The sequence below is a fragment of the Anser brachyrhynchus genome, assembly GCF_964034855.1.
Source record: "Anser brachyrhynchus genome assembly, chromosome: 3".
NCBI classification, from domain to species: Eukaryota; Metazoa; Chordata; class Aves; order Anseriformes; family Anatidae; genus Anser; species Anser brachyrhynchus.
Genome location: NC_137696.1, coordinates 18,014,516 through 18,038,698, shown reverse-complemented (window position 1 = coordinate 18,038,698; position 24,183 = coordinate 18,014,516). Strand labels below are relative to the sequence as shown.

Sequence of the window (24,183 nt, the reverse complement as noted above, 5' to 3'; positions counted from 1 at the left end):
TAAAGAGGTGGGGGATCCAGACAAATCTTCCTGTGACATGTACCAGAGATGTGAACCATCTCTGCTCAGTTTGCTTTAAAAATCTCCCAGGCACATGACAGCCACTCCTGCTGCATCAGGGCGGTGGGTGAGTTGATTTGGCCTTTCATTGCTTGCAGTAAGGGCAGTTACCGATGGGACAAACTCACCTGGGACAAAGGGCGCGTCCCAGAGTTAACGTCTGATGTGTTTCAGGATGGCATGTGGTTTCAGCCTCTATATTTAAAAAGTCTAAAGGAGATACTGTATCATAATAGCAGACACTGCATTGCTCTTGTCATAGAAGAGTAAGATAAACTGTGTCAAACGCTGGCCTTCTGAGCCTTTGAGGAGGATACGCAGTTTGGTAGCCAATTCTCCAATGACTAGAAAATAATTGCTTTATCTCCCAGACACCTCAGCATTTACGAGACCACATTAGGCTGGAAACTTCATCTCTTCAGATGAGCACCTCTGAAGCCCCAGGAAACAAAACAGTTCCACCTCAGTTCACTCCTCCAAACGCTTTACATTTCCCAGCCTGCAGAACACAGTTGGCTTTGCTTGCTATGGTCAATGATTCAAACGTGAACAACATCAGGAAAGTCAAACTTCCCCTCATCAAACATCCCCTCAGATTTTCAGCACTTTTTTCCTATTGCGCAGCGTCTATAAAACATTGCTTTTGAACCAAGCAATGTGCTAGGTGAGGCGACTGGCTTAGTCTAAACACTTGTTTTTCCACCACCAACGCTGTGCAGCCTCTCCAGGCAGCCTGTGAAACACACAACACCAAGAGGGATGCGAGAGCGCTCTCCCAGCAGGACGGAGCAGTTCTGAGGACTTTGTTCTCCCAGTAACTCAGGCTTTTCCCACCTGAGCTCCACTCCAGCAGAAGCAGGAAGTCTGTCTCCTGGACGTTTAGTGGCACAGTAATTAACTCACCAAAGCTTCTGTTGTATTAACACACAGAAGCACCGCTATTGGTGACAGCCACATCTCACTTCGCTTACCCCAAACACCATTCCCCAAGCGCACAAACCACAGCAGACAACGGCTGTGTTAACCTGACAAGTCCGGAGCCTTAGACTGCAAACCCGTGCCTGAGCGTGTTTGCTCTGACGCAGAGGCATTTATTTTGTTTAAAAGGGTATCTGTAGGTCACCTGGACCCCTGCAAACACAAACGTGAGAGTCCAAAAAACCAAAGCACAGGTGCCACCACAGACCCACTGGGTCACCGTGCTGTCACCACACAACTCACAGGGGTGGCAGGTCCTCCCCGAGGGGGAATTCTTTAGTCAAGGTCTGGACAGGAGCACGAGTCACTTCTACCAGTGTTCTGGGACAACTATTCAACTTCCCTCTGCCTCTACTTTCCCCATATGCAGTATCTGTTAATCGTCATTGCCAGAAAGTGCTTTCCTGAAGCTCTGTGCTCCTGTTTTAGATGCAGACCCCAAACTACACAAAAGGGGGAGGAAAAACATGGGGGAAGAGCACTGACTCGTGCTCAGGAGGTTAAAAAGCAACACGACCACTGCTCCGAAGGAGAAATGCCGCTCTCCAGCGGAGAACAATTACTCAGACTTCCTAGTGTGCTTCCAGTAAGGATTCTTTCTACAGAACTACGAAGGCAAGTAGTCGTCGTTGGGTACTGTGACAAGTAAATAGGTGACTGCCATTATATTAAAGCAGTGGGAACAATACCACAGAGATCTTAGCGCAAGGACTCCTGAGAGAGTGTTACAGGACAATTATTTTCATCACTTGGGAATAAAGAGAGGCAGGAATTTCACGGAGACCTAACAAAGCTCCGCAAGGGCAAATGAAAATCACCACGAATGAAAGCAAGGTGATGAAAATGGAAGCGACCTGCGTTACTCACTGTTACCCAGCTGTCGGTTCTGACAATCACAGCACGAGAGCTGGCGCCGTTCAGAAAGTACACGTGCACACTTCATAGCAACCACAAACCAAGGTGTTAGAGTACACAGAGAATGCAATCAAAATGACAAAAGTGATATAAAAGCAGCGCACGTGCACTTGGTCCTCTTAGCCAGGGTTTCTACAATTACAGGGAAAGATTTTAAGACTTCATTAGAAAACCCAAGTCAGGTTTAAAAGACAAATTTAGATTGCGAAGAAGCATCCCTTATAGTGATGCTCCGTCATTTTCTACCCTGTGGATAACTCAGACTTCCCTGGGAGCTAAGCCAGCCCGCCAGAGCCATCCCACAGCCCGTTTGACCAAACGCAGAGGCCAAACAGACACAAAGAAAGCATTCAATGTGACTGCGTGAATAGGTCCCTTCTGTTCTGCCCCAACCAAAATACCGCGCTGAAGTGCTTTCAGGTGAAGAGTCATGGCCTGGAAAACAATGCGCTGGATTTAATTTCACTTGCTTGCTGCCTATTCACGCAGCTTTGTTAATCCCTTTGGAAAAATGTATTTGACATATTGTACAGTTTTCCTGAAGGAAACCGTTTGGGCTGAAAGCTGGCTCCAGTTTGGTCGCTGTATTTATACTGCAACATACTACTGAGACCACCAGGGCCGCAGCCAACGCTCTCCAACACACAGCTTGGAGAACTTACAGCCTGTGAAAGTTCACATCCTTCACAAGCTGTAAACACGCGGGGAGGGGGGGGAAGTTACAGCAGGCAAACAAAATACAAAGACATTCCTCCCCTTCACCCTTCACCCACCCCAACAGAGCGGGTCACTTACCAAAGTTTAGGAAGACCAGCTTCGCCTGAATAGCGGGGCAAAGTTTGACTAGAAATGGAATGGCTATGTACACTCCCAGCAACCAGATTATTAGCCTCCGCAACCGGAACCATAATCCGTATCGCCTGTGTAAAGAAGGAAAAAAAAAATAAAGAAAGGCCTGAATACAGCAGGAATTTTATGAACCAGTTGTCACAACGATCTGCGTGCTTGGTGCATTGGAAAACGACTTCATTTATTCTTCAAACAAAACTAACTTGGAGCCCTTGACGCAGCCTCAGCTGTTTGAGAGAAGCAGAAGCCAAGCAAGCTGTCAGCTGATGATACACGCCTTCGAGAAAGGGAAGAGAAACTCCCCTCTGATCACATTCTAAACCACTCTGTAACAGCTTTTTTTTTTTTTCCTGATGATTTTACAGATTTCAAAATCTCTGGAGAAACATATGACACATTTGTCTCCAAAGAGAAGCACTTACCATTTTAAGCACTATCAGCAGGATTTTTTTTCCAGTTACATTTTTGTATACTTTAAGGAACTGTGTGTAATGAGACAGCCTGATCTCAGACCAATAAAATTACACGTGATCGCACGTACAGACTGGAGCAGAGGTTCTGCCTTGTCCAGCTAAAAGGGGTCATACCTTCCAATGACCTGGAAAGGAAATCTTTCTAAGTTATAAAACATGATGAGATTTCCTACTGTGGCACCAATTCTCTGTGAGTCCAAACCTGAGATCCCCCAAGACTTTATTTCTACTTTCCCATAAGTACTCTGATTGGGAAGAGTAAGCTCCTTTAGAAAAAATATTTTAAGAAAAATCAAAGTATCACACAGCAGAAGTCAAGCAAGTTCTCTCAAAATATGCTTTACTGTCTCAGAATAATTACATACGTACGATTGTGCGCGTACACGAAGTTGTACTTCTCATGATTTACTTGCCTGACACGCTACGGACAGCATCACTGAGTGCCACTGCAGTCAGGAACTAAAATGCACACAAACCCTTCAGGCACCAGCACTTCTCTGCTCTCCAGCCGACAGCCCCGAGCAGGAACCACGTCGCAGGCCAGCGAACAACCAGTTTTCACTATCGGCAGTTCCTGCCAGCAGCTGAAGGCTGAGATCAACTTTTCCAAGAGGCCTGAAGTTAGTACTCTCTCGTTTGGCGGTTCTAGGAGGTGACACGCTGAACTTGCTCCATAGCAGTGCTAAAAGGGCTTGAACGCTGTCAGCTACTTGAAACAATCAAACAGAGGACCTCTTTTTTAAGTATTTCTCCAGGAGATGAGTGTACAGCTAAAACCAGTATTGAAATAATCTAATCACAGGCCAAAGCCCTTTGGATCTCAATAGGTTTTGCAACCCTAGGCTAAAACCAAGGTTCTCAACAACAGTCGTTCTACCCAGCGCAGAAAAAAAAGCTCCCCACAACTCTGCCTTTAGGCTTTTGGCATGATTGCTCGTGTATTTGCCTGGAATGGGCTATCCTCCTACATACCCCACACCCACCACACTACTGCCACCCCACAGGTACCTGTCCGTCTCCTCACGTCCTGAGTTACATACACATCTGCCCTCCAAATGGCTGCCCTTTTCTTAACAACCTGAACTGCCGTTTTCCAAAAGGGGAGGAAAAACATTATTAAAACATCAACAACCAAGCCTGGTTGCAGCAAGGGCGTGCTGAAAGGCTCAAAATATTATCATCCTTCCCATGGAAAACCTGACAGTGGGGACGTGAAGAAAGCCAGCAAGGCTTCCAGCGACATTTCCATACCTCGAGCCCATTTTCTCAAGGCAGTAGGGAAAACAGACGCAGCAAAGGACTGGCAGAGGAACAGGCTCAGCATCAGAAGAGCGTTGGTGGTACCGGAGCCTCAGTGACCCATCTCCACCCCAGGGAGAACAGCAACTGGAGGAGGAGGGCGCAGAGGTCCCGAGGGCACAGGCACAGGACACAAAGCCTGCCCACAGCCGTGATCCTTCCGAGCAGCCCAGCTGGCATCCTCCAGAGCAAGGAGCTGAGAAATGCCATGAGGTGAGCTGAGCACACAAGGAAACCCCTGCAACTTTGGCAAAAGCCACCCAGTATTTCTCTTGGGCAAATGGCAACCGCAGCGCTCTCTGCTCTCAAGCTAAAGCTTTCTTTCCACAACCACCCCCACATGAGCACACAGCACCTTTTTTTTTTTCTTTTTTTGTCACTCAGCAAGGTTCGTGGGAGAGAGATCGCCGAGGTTCAGTTGCTCAGCCTTCATCGTATTTTGCTTCTCTTCAAGGAGAAGAGCATCTCCCTGCTAAACCTTTGGGGTTTGGCTCTGAAGCCCTCCAGGCACAAGGAGAAGACATCAAACCACAGGGTCTCCAAACATCCCCCCCGCAGAAACGCTGAACGCGACCCAGGCACGAGCTGGAATCGGGAAGAGAAATTGCTGAAGACTACACTGAGAAATGCCATCAGAGCAAAGGAATGGTTTTAGCTTCCACTTTTTCTCTTTAGGAGACTGAACAGAAACATCGTTTCCTTGTCTCCGGTACCCCATGCCAAACGCTAAGAGGTAGTGTGACATCTACACCTCATCACCAGGGAGATGGCTACTTGAAATGCAACCAGGGCAAAGCCTCCGCCCATCAACAAGCGGCTTCCCCTCTGCTGATAAATCCAAGACAAGGTGCTGAAGTGTGCCCGCTCTAAGTTATCTGCTAAGTCCTTAGCAAGCAATTTCACCCAATTAAACGGCTCTCGCTCTGCAGAAAAGCTATCATAAGAAACAAATGCCCCGCACGGGGAGCTTTGGGCGTGCTCAGGCAAAAGCAGCAGCAACACGCTTTTCACCCCCAGAAAACTCAACTGGTCTTAGGGTCTTAGTGAGAATATACAAGTGAGTTAGAAAATAAGCAGCTGCAAACTGAAGACATCAAAGAATATCATGAACAGATTTCCAGGAACAATGGAGGTAACGTCTTAAACAAAATAAAATAAACAGGAAAAAAAAAACTAATTTGCTGAAGGCCTCTGCCCAAAACATTGGTAAAATCTGAAGCAGTTCTGGCTTCACGTGGGTTTCTGAAGTGGGCACGAAAAACACACTCCCTCTCCAGACATACTTAAACCAAAGAAAAAAAGGTCTTTCCTCTGTGTGACACCAGAAATTGAAACATTTCCTAGGATTTCATACAGGGACAAAGGTCCTATATTTACTCAGCGCGATCACGGTCTGCACTTGGGCAGACAACAGAAGTACCTGACTGGAGAGGAGGACCTAGGGGTCCTCTGAGGAGAGCTTCCCTCGCCTGTGTTGTCCTTCATCTACCAGCGCCAGTGGAACTTCAGGCCCTAACATCCTTTGAGAAACTCCCCTCCAAGAAAACTCCAGGGTCTGGTGAGCAGCAAGTGCCTGATAACCTCACTTCCGAGGCATGCTCTGCATCCAGATCCAGATTAAAATCACCTCCCCTGGAGAGCACCTGAATCACTTCTCTGTCAGAAGCGCGCGAGATGAGTTTCCATCAGGATCTCCTTATCAGCTGCGTGACCAGGATGAAAGGACAGCCCTAGGGTGAAGTGGGACACTGACACCATGAGAGCTTCACTCTAGCAAGAACGGGACAAAATTCATCAGAAATACATGTGCACTGGGCTTGCAGTCCCAAAAGGACATATGGACAAGTATACGCATAGCCTACATGCCCTTTGTCATCTAGGGGAGACAACGGTAAAACAAAGCGCTCGTAGACATTGAGGACATCCATCTGCACTTGTTCCAGTGAATGCTGTTTCTCTGGTGTCCCTCAAACCATTGGCTGTTCAAATTGCAAACCAGCAGTCCTGTCCCAGCAGGAACTCAGAGCGTAGCACACGGACAGCCAAGGCCATTTTCATTTTTGGTCAAAGTACCTCCTGATTACCAGGTGGCAAAAGTGACTTTAAAAGAGGAAAGAATAAACAGCATGAATACTGGCATAAAGAGTACATGTTCCCCCACTTCTCTAACAGAAAATATTCAGGAAAAATAAAAACCAGTACTTTCCTCCCCAGAGAGGAGGATCAAGAGCACTGGCAAGCCTTCCTTGCTGGTCTTGTTTTAAACAAGAAGTGTTTTCAAGCCCAGGTAAGATCTTCAGGAGCATCCATCTTCTCCCTATAGGTGTCTGGGTGGGCGGTATTGCACAGGGCTCCTCCTTCTTGCAGGGCCTGGAGGAGGAAAGGAGCACCAGGTCATTCTTCTCCCTCCACGCAGGCCATCCGATCCGCCCAAGCTGATTAGCCTTTTGTTGTATTTCACTTGTTCCCTGCCAACGAAAAGAAAAGCGAGCCTACCAGCCTTCCAACTGCGTGAAAGCGCATCCAGAGGGAGCCTCCCAGCTCCTGATCGGGAGCTCGCAGCCAGGCTGGGGGCTCATCTCCACTCCAAAACACTACAGCAGCTTCTGGCCAGCTGGTGCAGCAGAGCAGTTTTGCACCACAAGAATAATTTGGGTCTTTTTCTCCCCTGGTTTGCTGCAAAACCCGCTTTATGTGCAGGCAAATGCAAACTGAGGAGATGCTAACGTCAAAGGGTTTGTCCCCTCCTGGCTTCTGTGCGCTAGAACGAAGTCGCATAGGCAAACGGGCCCTCACGTGACTCTTTTGTTTCAGGCCCGGCTATACAAAATTCTTCTTAATGAAGTCTTTGGCCAAGCCTTAGTTCTGCTTCACTGGAGGCACTGTATCGAGAGCAGGAGGCTGAATTATAGAAAATCCACCCAGTCCTGAAAACTGATCTTCCCTTGAATTCACGAAAGCCAGCGGGAACACAAAAGTCTCAGATGTTACGAATCGCAGCAATCTCCCCCCTTGGCATTAGGATCCTTTTTAAACAGCATCAGTGCCCTGCAAAACATCTCAAAAATAAAAGTCAAAGGCCCCCAAACTCAGCTTGCTATACCAGAGATGAAGCAATCATCTAAATAAAATAATAATAAAAAAAAACTATAAACAAAACCATAATCCTGGAAACAAGACGAATTTAAAATAGTATTCATGTTTTTTCCAAGTGTGTTCCCTAAAATAAAGCAATAAAAAAAAATCATGGACATAAACTGTCTTCGTATCCGCAGCTTCAACCAATTCCTAAAAATCTTTGCTCAAGGTGTGGAAAACAAAAAAGAAAATTGAATCTACCAGATGCCTTTGCCACTTCTTAACAAAAGAAAAACAAACCACCTTCTTAATAATCTTGCACTTCGTCTCTCTCTGAAGAAACACTCTAACCTCTCTCAGGAACAAGCCTGTCGCACGGTATCACCACTTCAGTCCACCTCTCTACGGACACAAGGAGCCTGGAAGACTGCAACCTCCTGAAAACAGACCGAAGGCACTACATTGCAAAGAGCTGTGCCGAGCACATTTTTACAAGGGTAAAGCACTCGAGGATTTGTCAAGCACTCGAACGCCACTCCACTCCCATTCATTGTTTAACCATAGGCTCCCTTCCAGAGCAAGGCTACTGATACACAGCAAAAATATTTTTTTTAATTTATTTATTTATTTATTTATTTTACAATCCACTGGCTAACATAGTGGTGTTTTCAACCAGAGAATAAATTGTTACTGACACATGCCATGCCTGCCAAGGACAGGACGGGATTTACTGACTGTTACCAACGTTGCAAAAGGCAACTTGAGATTTCAGCTATTAAAGTGAGCTAGGGAAGTTGGGTACCTATTTGTTCTCTGACAGCCACCATAATTCAGGTACGAAACCGTCCGTAAATAAAACCAATAAAGCCTCTCACCCAACAGCGAGCCTTCCTAGGAAAAGCTGAGCGTGCCTGGGTGCGTTAAAAGCTGAATAAAGCTTTACCTGGTAGGCAGAGATAGCAAAAACTGAACCTCTGAATCTGGCTGAACTGCTTCTATTTGCACCTATGAGAAAGTGTAAGACAGTGGCAAACAAAACGCTTTCTAAATATCGACCTTAGAAGGCTAGGATGGAACAAGGCATCTGAGCCTCTGCCCGCCAAGGCTCAGCCCAGGACCAGCCACCTGCGCGGGGTATCGTGAACTCTGCCCTGCTGTTCCTCTTTTAATTAGAGGCAGAGCAAGGGGAGCAATGGGAGTAATAAGGCAGTGGAAAGCCAACTCATTTAAACCCTAAAGGTTTTCATTAAAAGACAGAAGAGAAAGGCGAGCCATGCTTTCTGAGAACGGTTTCAAATATGCAAGCTCCACCTCTAGCGCCTCGGAATACGCGGCAGGGATTTGTTGAACACCCATCACCAGCAGTGATGGAAGGCGAAGGCGTCCTGGCAGAGGGAAAAGCTTGTCAGACCTGCATCGCCCGGGAGCTGGAAGCACACCCACAAAACCTTTTATAGTAGCAGGAAATTCGAGGGGTTCCAAGCAGAGAAAAATTACTGCCAGCCATTGAAGTTTATTCTTTTCTTTGTTGATATTATAGCAAAAAACAAAAAGCTTTCTTCTCCCCGCCCCCTTTTTTTTATTTTTTGCTATTTCTGTAGGGCAGCAAACAGCTGTCGTAAGCAGCAGCTTATTTCTCTGTTCGTGGCAGCATCACAGTGTGAAAGCTGCACACACAGCTCCAGAGAAATTGTGGTCGTGTTTGCTGACAAGCAGCATATTTTGGCTAGATGCTCACCAGCACTTCCAGCATCCCACCCCTTGTTTTACATTAACAACAGCAATCAAATGCCTAGAGACTTCGCGTTACCTTACTGAATTTCTATCACATTTTTAATAAGAACAAAACCACAACACAATTAAAGCAGAGAAGTCCATTTGACAGGCTCTGTGCTGTTTTTTTCCCCACTTCCCACAGCAAACTGTCTACTCCCAAGCTCTTCCTTGAGGCTTTCTTACCCATTTTAGCCCCAAAGCAAGCCGTTGCACGCAGGTCATCTCCTTTGGGCTGGGCTAAGGGCTTCAGGCAGCATTGCTCCAACTATCTGAGCACAGATGAGGTTTGAAACTTGAAGCTCGCAAATTCCTCCGGCCCACCGCCTCATTGCCTAGCTCCCCTCTCACAGCACAGGCTCTCAGTCTGCTTCTGCACCTCCTCCTGACCACGAGCAAGTGAGAAGGCACTAACTTAAAGCAACCATCCCCAAGAAGGGTATCATCTTGCCAGTCAACATCTGGCTTTCTAAATAAAGGAGAGCACCTCAATGAACGGGGTTTTTATTTGGAAGGGGGCAAGCTCCCGATATCAAGACCTTAAAAACCAGCTTCAATTTTCAGAATAGGGAATGACCTCGGAGAGGAACTGCAGGAATCAAGACCGTGCTGCAGCAAGAAGGGGAACTGAGGTGGCAGCAGGGAAGGTAAGGCAAAGGGGAAGGCGCTGCCCATCAGCTGACAGCGATGAAACGCCACGGAGGGTCAGGCAGGGTCTCGGGGAGCAGCAGGGAGAAAAGGAAGCCCACAAAGGCAGGGAAAGGTACACGAGGGCATGGCGCAAATGCCCAGAAATAGCAGAGCTGCCCTCAGGCGACGTACAGGCCTTGGGCACTGAAACACTTCTACAAAGAGCTGAGCAAATGAAGCCAGGTGGGGAAAGGCTCCCCAGGCACTCCCACACCCCACGGGATGGGGGCACAGGAGCTACACCTCACTTTCCCCCCCCCTCGAGCACCCATGCCTTGCATTCTCCTCTCAGAGCAATGATTTATTTGAAGTGCACACTGACCCACTGAACAACAGCCACGCTGCTTTTCAATACTTAGCTGGAAGGGCATTAGGCATTCGTGTTAATTGTGCGTGACAGCACTCACCTGAAAGCTGTGTTTTAAGAGGAAAGGAGCAGAGGCTTCTGTTATTTTAAGCACGCAGCAAACAATGAGTAATTACACCCTAGGCAATTGAACAATCGAGCGTTGGGACAGAAAAGCTGGCCTGGGGACTGGGGTTTTGAGCTTGTTGACTTGCTCTCAACGCATCTTGTGCAACAGCACCTTTGTTTGCACCACAGCCTTTCCAGGATAAATCTTTTCGTTTAAATTCCCCGAGCAGGCTTCCTCCAGAGCTCCCCAGCAGCGCTGCTGACACTTATCAAAGCTGAAGTCACCCACGCGAGATTTTAGCCGAGCTTGGCACTGAGAATACCGCTGTGGTGCAAGCACGCTCCCTCCGCAATGTTTACTGAATTCTTAAGTTCTCCACTCATTTCACGGCCGACAGCTGGTTTATATTAAAGGCACAACCCTCGGCTAGTCCGTGAGCTGGGGAACACAAGGCTGTCTGAAAATGGAAGGGGAAAAAAAAAAAAAAAAAGATAATCGAGAAAAGGCTTAAACAGCACTGGAAGTGCAAAACAGGAGCCTGAGAGCAGCCGAGAGGGGTTCTTACTGAAGCAGTGCCGCTCATTTCCCTCTCACACTCTCCTATATTGGGGTGCAAAAGCAAAGGGTGGAGAGTAAAACCAATTTAGATCTGCAAAACTCCACCCCAGTTCCTAACTGCAGCTGAACGGAGAGCCATTTGCCTGTTAACAGAGGGCCATAACTGAAAAAGCCAGTTCCCCTGCTCCCACGTAAACCTGTTCACATCCTGTACATCTGCCAGACCACCGTGTGTGCAGCAACAACAGGAACCCACGGGTTCAGACGCAGTTCCTATGGATACACATGTAGGAACAGGTCCACGTTTCCAAGCTGCGCAGCCTTGTGAACATGAAATCTTTTCCCACAGCGGTTTTTGGGAGACGGCCACCACCCAACCAAGCCTGGGAATTACCACTCCTGGCATGCTCGGTGGCTCTGGCTCTCTTTTAAAGCATCCGGGCAGCACTCTCACTTGTCTACAATTTCCTTCTAAATGCACAAAGATGGTCACCTCACGTTTGTCCATCTAAGCAGCCCTGCCTTTGCTGGCAGAGATCAGAAACCAATTTTCCTTGGAAACCTGCAGGAAAAAAAAAAAAGCTTTTGTATTAGCAGCGATACAGCCACCTTTTAGATGCAGAGCACATCACCAGTGAAACATTTTGATTACAATGAGCCAACAGTTCCCTGTTAGAGGCACACAAGCGAATGGGAACATTAAACAATGCCAAAACATTACATATGCTGGCCATCAGCTGATCGCTGTCACATTTAGCTGGCAGTCACAGCGCCCTCTGAAATTGTGACCTGCTTAAAAAGGGAGGCTCGGTGAACAGTGCACGGCCGTGAAGCGACAGCCGTGATTAAAGAACGGATGCAGGAGCAGAGACAGAGCTGCTGCCAGGCGCCGACATACCTTGAGCAGCAGGTTATTTTGCATGCAGCCAGGGAGATGAATCCATTCCTGCTTTCATCTGCGCTTTGTTCAAGGGTTCCCGCTGTAGGTATCGGCTTGGGGAGGGAAAAACTCCGCAAGGACGAAGCTTGGAAACTGAAGCTGACAACGAGAACCACAGCCTTCACTAATACTACAGAGATCTGAAGAGCCAAGCCAGGAAACACACCCAAGGACGGTGAAAAGCAGGTGTTGGCATATTTCTACTTAAACCCAGTGCAAACTGAATGTTTTGCAGCACTTTAGCTCAATCCACCGCAAAGCTTAAAGTGTATGTGCTCCCTGCTCTGGTAGGAACGGGGAAAGAGTGCTTTATGACAGGGACAGCACAAAGCTATCAGAACCTGAAAGAAAAGCTTATTCATCATGTTTCTGCTGGGTTTGCAGAGGATAGAACAGGGTATTTCCAATGACCGTGGCCAATTCGCAGATTTTATACCCAGCAGCACAAAACTGACCTTGTCAGCTTTGCTCCTGCTTCCTAAAGCTGCTCTGAAACCAATCGCAAAGAGAGAGATAGGACTGCTGTTGGGGAGAAAACAGAGCCAGGCTTCCTTTCGTGAGGATGCCGAGGCAGTCTAGAAATGCACTCGAGCACCTCGAACACCTTGCACACGCTTTCCTCCCCAAGCAAGGATGCTGCGAGCTGGAAGCCCTGACTGAAACAAACTCCGGTTACATCACCCTCATCTGCAGAAGCTTCGCTGTCTTGGAGCAGTCACCCCAGGGGAAGCTTTACCGCAAGGGGAAGGCAAATCAGCCTCTAGACGGGGTAAATATATTTGCTGTTCTCTGCTCTCAGCTTGCTTAAACCCCACTGAGAGGAAGTTTTCTTCCAAGCAGGTTTTTTTCCCCAGTTATGCCACATGAAGTCCTTTATCCTGCCCACTGCCAGCAAGGAGAGATGAGACTCCACACGACCTCATTTCGAGTATCATTCAACAGCAATCTCTTCTGCAAGAAGAATTAAGCTGTACTTTCAGCTGCTGCAGACCTGACTTTAATACTACCATCCAGATGCTGCAGGAAGGAATATCTTGGCTGCCCTTCTTACGTGCTGTGCGGGACAGACAGGCAACACACGACAAGCGAAAGGCAAAGCCCACATTTTGGCCGGCCAACCAGCGAAGGAACACCAGTTCTCGCTATTCACACACTGCTCCTAGTAAAAAAAAATAAATAAAATGAGGCAGAGGTACCCGAAGAACACAGTCACCTCTTACCCGTCGTGACATGAGGGAACACCTCTGGGCTTGCACGAGGCTAAAAGAGCAATACCTGCCCTGTTATCCGTGCCTAAAGCCATTCAGCACACGTCCAGCCATGGCAGTGACTTACCACAAGTAGGCACATCGGCCACTCTGTCGGCAGAAGCTTGTTTTGGTTTTCTGTTATTAAAATAAACTCCCCAGACATTGAACTACTTACGCTATGCATCCCCGCATGCCCTCCGTTGGAAGGTTTTGTTTAAGATATTTGCTAGATTCAGAAGAGAACTTTGATGTCTGTTCCCCCCCCCCCCCCACGCTTTTCTTTTGATTTCGAGAATTCTCTTTCTGCAATTTGATAATTGCTTTGAGCAAGGAGAGGGCAGCTGCGGGACATCTCAAATATTTTCTAATGTTTATTTTTAAAAGTCAAATTTCTGGCCCAGCCATCTTTTTTATTGCTTTAGCACTCAGTAAGAGTTATAACGTTAAAATAAATCTGGGTTAAACAAACAGTTTGATTTGAAAAGTAAACACAGACATCCTTCCTGTTAGCTCTGTTCAATAATCATAGTTTAAATGATCACGGCACTTAACGCGGGCTAAAAATAGGAAGCTCTGCTCACAAGTTTAATTGCCTTCATTAAAGCAGCAGACTTCTGAAGCTGAGTGTTTGACCAACACTGCTGGGAGACAGCGAGAAGCAAGGTGGGCTGCAGCCTTCAGGGCTGGTGCCCACGGGCAGAGGTGACCACGCAGCGTGACTCCACGCCGTGCCCGGCACCCACCCCATGGCTGCGGGCTCGGTGCTCTCCCCTGCATCTCGCCTGGCTCCCGGTGAACTTTTGGCTATTTCACCAGCTGCCCCGGGCTGCTGACTTGCCCTGCTTGCTACCTCATCCTCCCGGTTTTACCGGCAGTAACCATCTCTGCTCTGCTACGGTTGATACACAAATTACACACCCTTCAGCCCGGGGATCAATCCCCAGCTGTCTCTCTGCCCGAGCTGCTTTCCAGTACAGCTAACGTGCTCTCCATTAGCAATGCAAGCCCTTTAAATAAAACAAATAAACTGCGGTACAAAGTCAAGCGCTTTGGAGAAACAATTCTACCAACTGTGCTTCCATCAGCTGGGCCATAATCTTGACAAACCTGTCGCAGTTTACACTTGCCTTCCAAAGGGCCAATCTACTTTCATCAGTATATGCATTTAGCTGCTAAATCTTCTTCCCCTGAATCACAAATTAACTCTTACCATTAAAATTGCACAGACTCCACGTCAGGCTAATGACTTTAAAGTCTCCTCGGTCTCCTGTTACCCTTTTAAAACACCAGAAGTACTCTCCCTTAATCTTCTTGCGGTACTGATTCAGTCACAGCCACATTAACATAGTGCTCTCACGTTACAGCCCTAGTGAGCCTTCCTTGCTTGCACTCCCTCGCCCTGGGTGTCAGAAGCCATCCACCACTGCAACACCAACAACGTGACGTTCCCAGCACAGCTTCTCACAGCATTTCCAAAACCCAGGGATTTCTAAGGGAATCGTGGTAGAAGCCTATTAATTAATTTCACATCCTGATACGGTTGCCAAAATAACATGACCCAACCTGCAAGGATAAGGTAAATTAGCTGTAGCCTCCTAAAGGAACATCACAGTAGCACGGTGCCTTTAGAAGGAAACTGGGCTCAGCAGGCAGGACAGGACCCTCATTAGCAGCAGAAGTCTTGCTTGGGTGTACCAGGCCTCTTGCTTGTGCCACAGCAGCAGATCCTGCAGAGGAAATGGTGCCACCATCATTAACTTTCATTAAAACCCCACAACGTTGCTTTCAACAAAAAGGAATCCGTATTAGCACATCCTGGAGAAAACCTACAGACTCGCCATGATGACCTGGGACTGCATTTGCAGAGAACTACATTCCTGGCTAGGCAACTCCAAGCCATTTATAGCATGAAAGCAAGTCATCTTCCGAAATGAGCTGGTCGTAAGTAGGCCATTGATCCTCTGTGCAAGAACAGGCTGGATGTAGATGCGGGGATATCGGAGGCAAAAATGACTTCCAGAAGGAAAAGCACGTACTGGATGCCGAGGAGTTGTGCTGATGTTGAAGCTCAGTTTAGCTTGCGCAGCACAGCATCGCACCAACTGACAACACAGCCCCTGGTTATAGTCACTGGTATGACCTCACCGGTATAACCAGAGGAACCCAGAGCAGCCAGCTGAGAAGAAAGGACAGAAAACTTTGGGATAACGCTGAGAAGATCCTGATCTCCACAAAGACATCTTCACTCCGGGGGTGACTAGAAAGTCCTCTTGGTCCCAGGAGTTACCCAGAACTGCACCTATACTGGGAAATTTAGGTATACCGAAACAAGCAGAGCCCTACAATTTATACAGCTCCTAAGCAGAAGAGAGACTTATAAGAATTACAAAGCAGCAGCGATTAATAATAATGCAGTAATTAATAATTCAGACATAAGCTATCAAAGCAGAACAACTGAACCCAGGGGCCCAAGTGATGTCAGAAGGATGGCGTTGCACTGAAATTGAGTTCGAGGAGACCCACACAAAACTCGGATATAACCCGAGAGCAAACGGTCTGCAGAGTCTGAAGCAAGCGTGCTCAAGCAGGGTTCTCTGAGAGAAACGTGGGGAAAACACTCAGGGACTGTAGGATGACATAGCATGAAGCAAATGCAGCAGAAAAGTGCTGTGCTCTATTACAGAAAATCCAGAGACTCACAGGAAGATTGGATACGAGGAAAGAAATTTTAGATCATATAGAAAGATCTGCAGCAGAATGCTAGCAGTCCCAAGAGATGCTTGAAAGAGTTTTGTGTTTTCTGTTTAACACAAAAAACAAATTCAGTGATGAACACGATGGAAACAGGCTTCAACGGTACACAGCGAAGCACAGAATTGTCAGGCACGTATCAACACGATGGCCTCACAAATCAGTAAGACAAGAAAAAAAAACAGAACACTAACAGAATGCACCTAATAACTCTTCCACATTGCAGGGAGTCTTGCTATTTCAGCTGTATGAATTACACATCTCTGAAGAAAAGAGGGAGATGAGCATAAGGAAAGAGAAATTTAAGAGGTGCAATCCCCAAAACCGGTTAACCTGCAAGCAGCTCAGAGGCACTCACAGTCATAAGCTGTCCACGTGGCCGACAACGACGCCTGGCTTTGGACCCAGCCGCTGAGTTGCCATCCATGGGACAGCCAGCCAGATGTGTGGCAGTAATTACACAATCCCAGTTTTGACAGATCCTAGCAAAACATTACTGTGTAACCTCCTCAAAGAGAAATTGTAGCAAAAACAGATAAATAAACAGAAAACCACAGAGCAAGTTGTTTGTACACCCAGATGAGGAACGGTGTCTCAACCTGTACTCACTGTGAAAGAAGGCACGGGCAAGAAACTGGAAACCATTTTATAGCTCCTTTGTGAACTTTGCCCAAGAACAACTGAAAAAGCAGAGACTACTCAGAAGGAAGGTGGAATTGGTGAAAAGGTTACGTGACCGCTGAGACTTCCCCATACAAGCAGCACCTCTTCTCCTTGAAGAACACTAGCAAGGTTTGACCTTAAGACAGCAACTGAAGGGAAAAGATGGCACAAAACTTAATGGGAAAAAGATTCTTAAGGAACATACAGTAAAATTCAGCCGTATCAGAGGGAACGGCGCCAGACTGCAGCAGCAGCCTTCAGCCTCACAGTCTTCATCATTTTACTGTATTAAAAAAAAAACAAAACACAAAAAGTACTGTAAGATGACTTTCTCCCCTTCCAGAGAAAGGCTGAGAAAATTGTGCACAAGGCAAGCACAGGCGATTACAGTCAAACTGAAATTACACCAAATTGTCGTATGTTCAGACAAAAAGAGATCTAGATTGTGGGATCCATGGGTTGGACGGCCAGAGGAAGGCTGCCAAAAATACACCTTGCGGGGACTTGAGCCAGGAATAGGGGCCACTAAGGGTGAAGACAGCCGAGATAAGTGAAGAGACAGCCTGGAGGACAGCAGGCTTCTCCAGAGATGCAGCAGCAAGACAAAAATATCAAGGTACAGAGCTTACACATATGGGGTTTTCAGCTTATCACTGCTTCACAGCACGGAAAGAGACAGAACTAAGTTTTATCATTAGCAGCGTAGGAGACTACGGAATGACAATTAAATACTTCAGGTCTATAGTCTGACTATCGACTGGGACTAATGAGGTACAAATAAGGACTAAGGCATGGGAGAGAAGGGTAATATTCATGTGACCATTTGCCTCCAGGATCAGGGTTCAGCAGAAATGAGATAGGAGAATTTGCTTTGATACCAAAGCCATTATTAAAAGCTTGCCTGGCTTTCTTTATTCTCCTTGCTCTCGCATAAAGGGCTTTCTATACCTAAGGCTATTCAAACGCATTTCCTCAAAACATCACGGCCACTGATCACAAAAACGGGTTACAGCAGCAGCCTTGCAACCACCCTTCAAGCATGAACCCGCTGTGATTGCTATCCCCAAAACACTGCGCTACCTTAATAACCAGCCAGCGGGTACTTTAAACCGCCAGGTGGAAAACGCATCATAACACCAATATTACAGGAATGGCTACCCACACAAAACATACGTACCGGGGAATCCAGGTACCATATGCTGTTTCTTTAGCACCGCAATGTTGCCTATAATAGCTTCAGACAAAATGTGTCAGTTTCTTTAAAAAACTAATTGTTCACTGACTGTTGAAGCAGCTACTGCTCTTAGATAGTCATTACATTGTATTTACCACTATGTTTGGAAGAATAACAGAAACACCTGTATTTGTTCCTTTCCGTTTGTAAACCACTTAAGAAAAGCCACATTAACTCCAGCATGCACTCACCTAAACCACATAAATCTTATTTATCAGATACCCATCTCCATTATATGCACATGCGCGCACATGCTCTTTGTAACAGTAGTTCAAATGCACAGCCACCTCTTCAGAATGAATTTCAGCTCTCGGATGAATGAGCACAGCGTGATGATATGTCTGAACCAAAACAGAGGGACAAATACGGTGCTAGTGAAAAATAAAAAATACTGTTGAAAGCATAAGTAGTGCTTACATTTGCTGTTACAGTGCTATTTAGCCTCTGCTGAGGCACTGGACACAAACAGAAAGCCCTGCTGGGGAAGTGCACATGCCCTGGTCACCACTGCAATTACAAACCCTGATCCTGCTGCCCCCGTAGCCCCCCACGCTCCACAGCCACAGGATCTGCCACGGACACCTCAGGCTACTGTGGGGTTGGTTTGCTTTTCTAAACAGTGGTTCGTGTCATTTTCAAAGACGAGATGAAAAGCCACATCCAGAGAGACCTACGTAACAGCTGTATGAAATGCAGGCAGCCCCAGTTCCCCCGAACACAGAACCCACAGCCACGAGAAGCGCTGATTTTAACTATCTCAACAACAAGGATGTTGCTAGGAATAGCTTGCTGCAGTACTAATCCCCAGCTCCCGATACCACATCACCTCCGCCAGCCCAGCAACCCCGCCTCAGCCAGTTTTCACCTCTTTCCAGCTTCCGTGAGCTGGGAAGTAAAACCGAAGAAGCACGCTGAAAAACAGCAACACAATCAAATATTCATTTTATATCCAGTGGTATAATGAACACTGCAATAACAGCGCAACTTTGCAAACTAAAACAGGAGGATCCAGGTGATCATACTGCAATTTGTTGGCTACATAACTGACGACTGCCAGAATACCCCCCCCAAGGGAGGTCTGTTGTATATGTACCCTCCTCTTGTGCTCTTCCTGAAACACCCACTGCTACCTGCTGCCAAAGGTGGGACAGGGGGCTAGGCAGCCGTCTGACCTGACTCAGGGTGGTTGTCCTGGACAACACCATTAATCTCTGGGCATCATACCCTCTTCTACCTGGACCTCCTGTTCCTGCAGGCTCAGGTTCATACTTCAGCAGTGTATTTGCTATCCTGCAGAAAACATAACCAGAGGGTATTAGCAGACCCAGACATCTCGCCTGCAAAACACCATCTGAAGGCTCACGGGATGAAGCAGTCAAAGCAGGTCCATTGAAAGTCAGTAAGAAGGACAAAATACCAGGAGAGCAGAAAAAAGTAACAGAAGTATATAAGCAAGTGATTGTTCCACTTTGCGCTTTTACTCAGTTGCAAACAAACACCATTTTTGCAACACTGCACAGCATGGTCACTGAGATTTTATTTATTTTTTTTATTTATTTAAACGTGGAAGAGGGAAAGTGTGCTCCAAACAGATAAGGCTTTCCTACAACATCAAGAGTTTGATAAACACTGCTGTATAAGGAATACAGGACTAAACACACAAACAAAAAAAGGTTCAAAACGCATACAGGACTTCAAGAATTTCTGAAACAGGCTTCAAAGGCTCAACACAGAGAAAAGTAAGGACAACTTGCCTGCTGACCATTTTTAAAAGCGCTGAAGGAGAAATAAATGCAAGAAAACTTTCCACAAGGAGCGTATTTTCCCTGCTTTTAGTTTGGCCTTCCCAATGCTACATTTCTAATGGCTGTGCCTGGTGACCGCTTCCACCAAGCACCTGCCTGCCAGGCCACACCAACAGCCTGCCCTGCACGCTCAGGACCTGGTCAGAGCCCGCCACTGACATAGCGCTTCTGCTTCAGTAAGAAGTACTTTGATGCTATTCGCGATGCTGACAAAGCGATCAAGCCATCACTTGATTACCATTAGTCCTAGAAGTTACCCACTTCAACAAACGGAATAAATATGCTGATTTTTTTAAGTTATTATAAAAGCAGAGCACTGACAGAGTCTGATCTATTGCATGGTCATTAAAACAGAGAGATCAACCCAGCGCCATTTTCAATTACCAAAAGCTCGTCATAACGCGAACAGAGCGCTCCCAAAGGTTTACCTCCAGGGCATAAAAACAAATAGCTATTACCCATCAAGATTAATAACAACTCTTTAAGGGCTCTGTCATTGAACACGACAAAAATCTACGTCATCAGCAGGAAAATGTTATCTTCAAATGTTAAATTTTGTCTAAGAGAGCAGAAAGTGTCTGAAAATTTACCAGAGGAGCAGCCACGTGAGCTCATTTTCTAGAAATCTGTCGACTGCCTTTGGATGTTTATAGGCTGCTGTATTCCTGAAGCACAGCAATTTGGCATCAGCCACCCAAACCACACAGCCACCGCGATCATTAAATATTCTTCGCACTTAGGAAAAACGCAACCGAAGGAAAAGCACTGTGCTGGCGCCGAGGTGCCTCAAGGGTTGCGTCTTTTCCCTCTCTACCCTTCGAAAGCATCAGTGAGTCTTCACATCCCCCTGAAATGTTGCACGAAGGCGGCTCCAGCTTATAAGCATCTTCTCTCGTGACAGATTTTTGTTTGTACCGAGGGGCACAAGCGTTCTCCTAGCACAACTGCGTAAATACCTGCAAAATGTTCAAAACGCTAACGCAGCTAGACACTTTACTTGTGCAGCCGCGTAGATAAGCTTCCTCTACCCTCACCTAAATCCCACTCACTGTTTTTTTTTACAAAAAAAAAAAAAAGCAAAGCCCACACACCTCCCTGCCTGACAGGACTCCGCGCCCAAGGGACTCTACGGGGCCGTGCGCAGGTACCAACCCCAGCCCCTCCCGGCCCTCAGCGGCCAGATCTCTAATTAATTCTCAAATTAACGACACCCCGAGACCCCAAACACCACACACCCGCCCTGGGCTCCCCTCAGGGCCGGCCCCATCCCGGGGCACCGCGGCAGGGCAGCGCCCGGTCAGGGCACCCCCGGGGGAGGCGCGGCGCTCGGTGCCGGTGCCGCTCGCCCCGGTGCTCACCTGCCGAGCGGTCGCTTCATGCCCGTGTCGGCGGCGGCGGGCAGGCGGAGGCTGTGCCTCAGGCTGCAGCCTTTGTCGAGCGGCGCGGGCGCGGCGGCGGCGCGCTCATGCTCCACCGTGACCGACTCGTTGCGTTTCCTCATGCCGGGGAGGAGGGGGGCGGCGGCGATGGTGGTCCGGGACGGCGGAGACGGCAGCCACGGCTCCCCCCGAGCAGCCACCGCCGCTGCTCTCTCAGCGCCGTGCTCGCCCCAGCTCCGCCCCCGTTAATCTCCGCCTCCGGAGCCGGGCTGAGGACAAAGGCGCCGCTCGCCCGCACCGCGGATGGCCGCCGCCCCCTCTCCGCGCCGCCATCTTTACTGCGGGCACTGCGCGCCCGCCGCCATTTTGTTGGCGGCCTGAGGCGAGGCCCCGGGTGGGCTCGGTTCCAGGCGGCAGCATGGTCAAGTGTCCTCTGAAACATAAATCAGCCTTAGCAAAGTTTAGGATAAAATTGCCCCCCTCATATGTTCCCTCTAGCCCTCTGGGAAGCTTACAGTAGCATATGAGGAAACATCTTTATGTGTTGATCTCTTCGTCTCCACAGACACGCAAAGGCGAGGCTATGTTGCCACAGAGCTCCCCTACGCACATGGCAATTTTCCACTGCAATGATTAGCAGCAAAAAAAGGAACAAATAAAACATCCCTTCCGGTACCAGCAGTAGCTAGTGACTAAAATATCCGTATTCTAGTAATGCGCTGCAGAAAACTGACATGCTTATGTACCCCATTTCCTACTGCCGCTGCTGCGTACTGAATGCCAGGCTGGTCCATCGAGGTACCTTGTATGTTCTCGTAAAGTGAAAAAGTGGAAAAATTCCTAGAAAACAGACCTCTTCAGACCTCAGCTATCATACATCCATTTCTTCTGTATTGCTGCAAACTGATCCCATACCTGGAACATACCTGGAGATTCCAGGTAAATACGGCATTATAATCCCGGGAGCAAAATCAGGACCAAAAAGGAGGAAGCTGTTGATAAAATACAAGCCTCAGCTATCTTAGCAGTATGGATAGCTACCAGAAATTGCTCTCTAATCTGCTGATGTCTGCTTTGTTAAGTCCCTGGAAGTTTCTCCTACCATTTGTGACCTTTTAGGGATTTTCTCTCAGCCAAAGCATAATTTCTAAAACTTTCAGGCAGGCTTTTGGAAATATCAGCGATTCTTGTGCATGCTTTGAACAGCAGAGTGTCCTTTTTTTTCCCTCAGCTTTTGCCTTATTCCCTGCATCTCGTTGGGAAGGCTCACAGCTGCAATTGGGATTGTTAGCCATGTGTTCGGACATGTGGTGACAGCAAGTCGTGAGTGGCAATCATTCCTCAAGCCGGCACTTCAAAAGCTGTATTGGGCTCCTTAGGAGTGACAAGGCAGTCCTGCGAAGATAGAGCTGCAAGCTGCCTGACAGGCTTTGGTATGAGGAGGATGGTCTCAGGTGTCATAAATCCTCTGAAATGACTGAGAAAATTTATTACCAGGAAGGTCAAGTAAGGAAGATTACTTGAAAGTCTATATTTATGGCATGGGTCCTAATAACGACTGGCGTTCTCTCTGTGCTAGAAAGAAGGCAAGCAAATATTTTCTTGTAGTGACCTTAAGCCATTCTCAGCATTTCTGAAGGCTTCCTTAACTAGGTACAAGTATAAACAGGCATTTGTTTGGTCTCTCCCATCATATCAGATTGTTAAGATTTAGAAATCACCACGTCATCTTTTTTTTTTTTTTTTTAAGTTTAATGTCTGCTGTACTGCTAGTACATAATTTATAGAATATGAGAGAGGTTCTCCCATTTGGGATCAGTACTTATCCTTCTTGCCTATTGTAAGAGATGAATGTGGCATCATAAATTTGCCCACTCACAGAAATCAATGCACAGCATCCATTCTTAATCCCAACCTGTGGACTTGATGGGAGTGGTCAATGCAAGGGTCACCTACAAACCATACTACTGCTGCTGTTACAGGCAAGCTAGGGTGAAATTTTACTGTCTGCGGTCACCAAATACTTCATCTGAACAATGCAAAACAGCCTGGGGAATGTGCTGCCACAGGATTTCTTAGCAGCCAGTAACTCCATGTGGTTCTACAAAGAGAATATGTACAGGAAGAACAGGAAAATCCAGTCAGAGAAAAAGTTGAGAAAGAATTTGATATTTCTTAGCTCAGGGCACAAACGAAGATTATAGGAGAGCTCTAGTAGAAACTATCCCTATGGGCAAGGACACCTTCCGTGAGGTTTCTGTGTGTCTGGAATGATCTGGTAGAGGTGTGGATACAGGCCATAGGGCAAGGACACAGCCTGCTGGACTGCAGCTATGCCAGTCTCCTTCCTACCCTGTATTCTTCCCAGGCAGCTGCACCTGAAGATGGAAAGCAAAGGACAGCAACTGAGCACAGGTCATAAGTAATATTAGCAAGAGAAGGGATGATAGATGTGTTTGGCTGTGGATGAAGCTCTTAAAGGTCTCCACAAAGGACAAAACCCAGAGAAGAAGACACTGAAGGAACACAAAAAAAGCCAGGAGAAAATTCTGGTGAGAAGACTACTGGGGGATAAGTCTCTGGAAAGCACAAGGCTATTCAAAGCAGCAGAGCAAACAGAAAAGGCAAGGACAAAGCCACGGCTGAGGATGAGGTGCTTGAAAGGGGGCAAAAGCCAATGAGAAGAGACTCAAAGCAGAGCACAAGGAGGCTACACTGCCAAGAAAGGCAGCAGTACCTCTCAAAATCTACAGAGACCTGCTAGGAGGACAGACACACACAGCTTTCTGTTCCCCAAGCTGCTCCTCTCTGGGAGGACAAGGAGGGAAACCTGATGCTACAAGTAAATTACGCTCTTTTCTTAAGCATCAATCAAGGCAGAAATGCTTTAGCTTAGGTTGCTTGTGCACGTTTGTGCTTGATGGGCAGTGTGAGGGCTTTGCAGCACCACAGCTGGCTCCCACTGCAGGTGCCTGGAAGCAACCCCACACATACTACCTCCATCACTGGAGCATTAGCGGCACTTCAGGAATTGCTGTACTGCCAGCAGGCATCAGGGAATTCTGTCCAGGC

General features: G+C 47.3%; 1 protein-coding gene across 1 annotated transcript in view; it reads right to left on the bottom strand.

Annotated features, from left to right (window-relative positions):
* The window catches only part of ABHD12 (abhydrolase domain containing 12, lysophospholipase), a 40,336-nt gene extending 18,964 nt beyond the window's left edge, over positions 1 to 21,372 (bottom strand). Inside the window, exons 1-2 of the mRNA XM_080584669.1 lie at positions 21,091 to 21,372; positions 2,749 to 2,873 (exon numbers count right to left, since the gene is read on the bottom strand). Coding sequence (XP_080440795.1) covers positions 2,749 to 2,873; positions 21,091 to 21,233 — 268 coding nt within the window. The 5' untranslated portion in view covers positions 21,234 to 21,372. The remainder of the gene's footprint in view (positions 1 to 2,748; positions 2,874 to 21,090) is intronic.
* Positions 21,373 to 24,183: the final 2,811 nt, after the last annotated feature.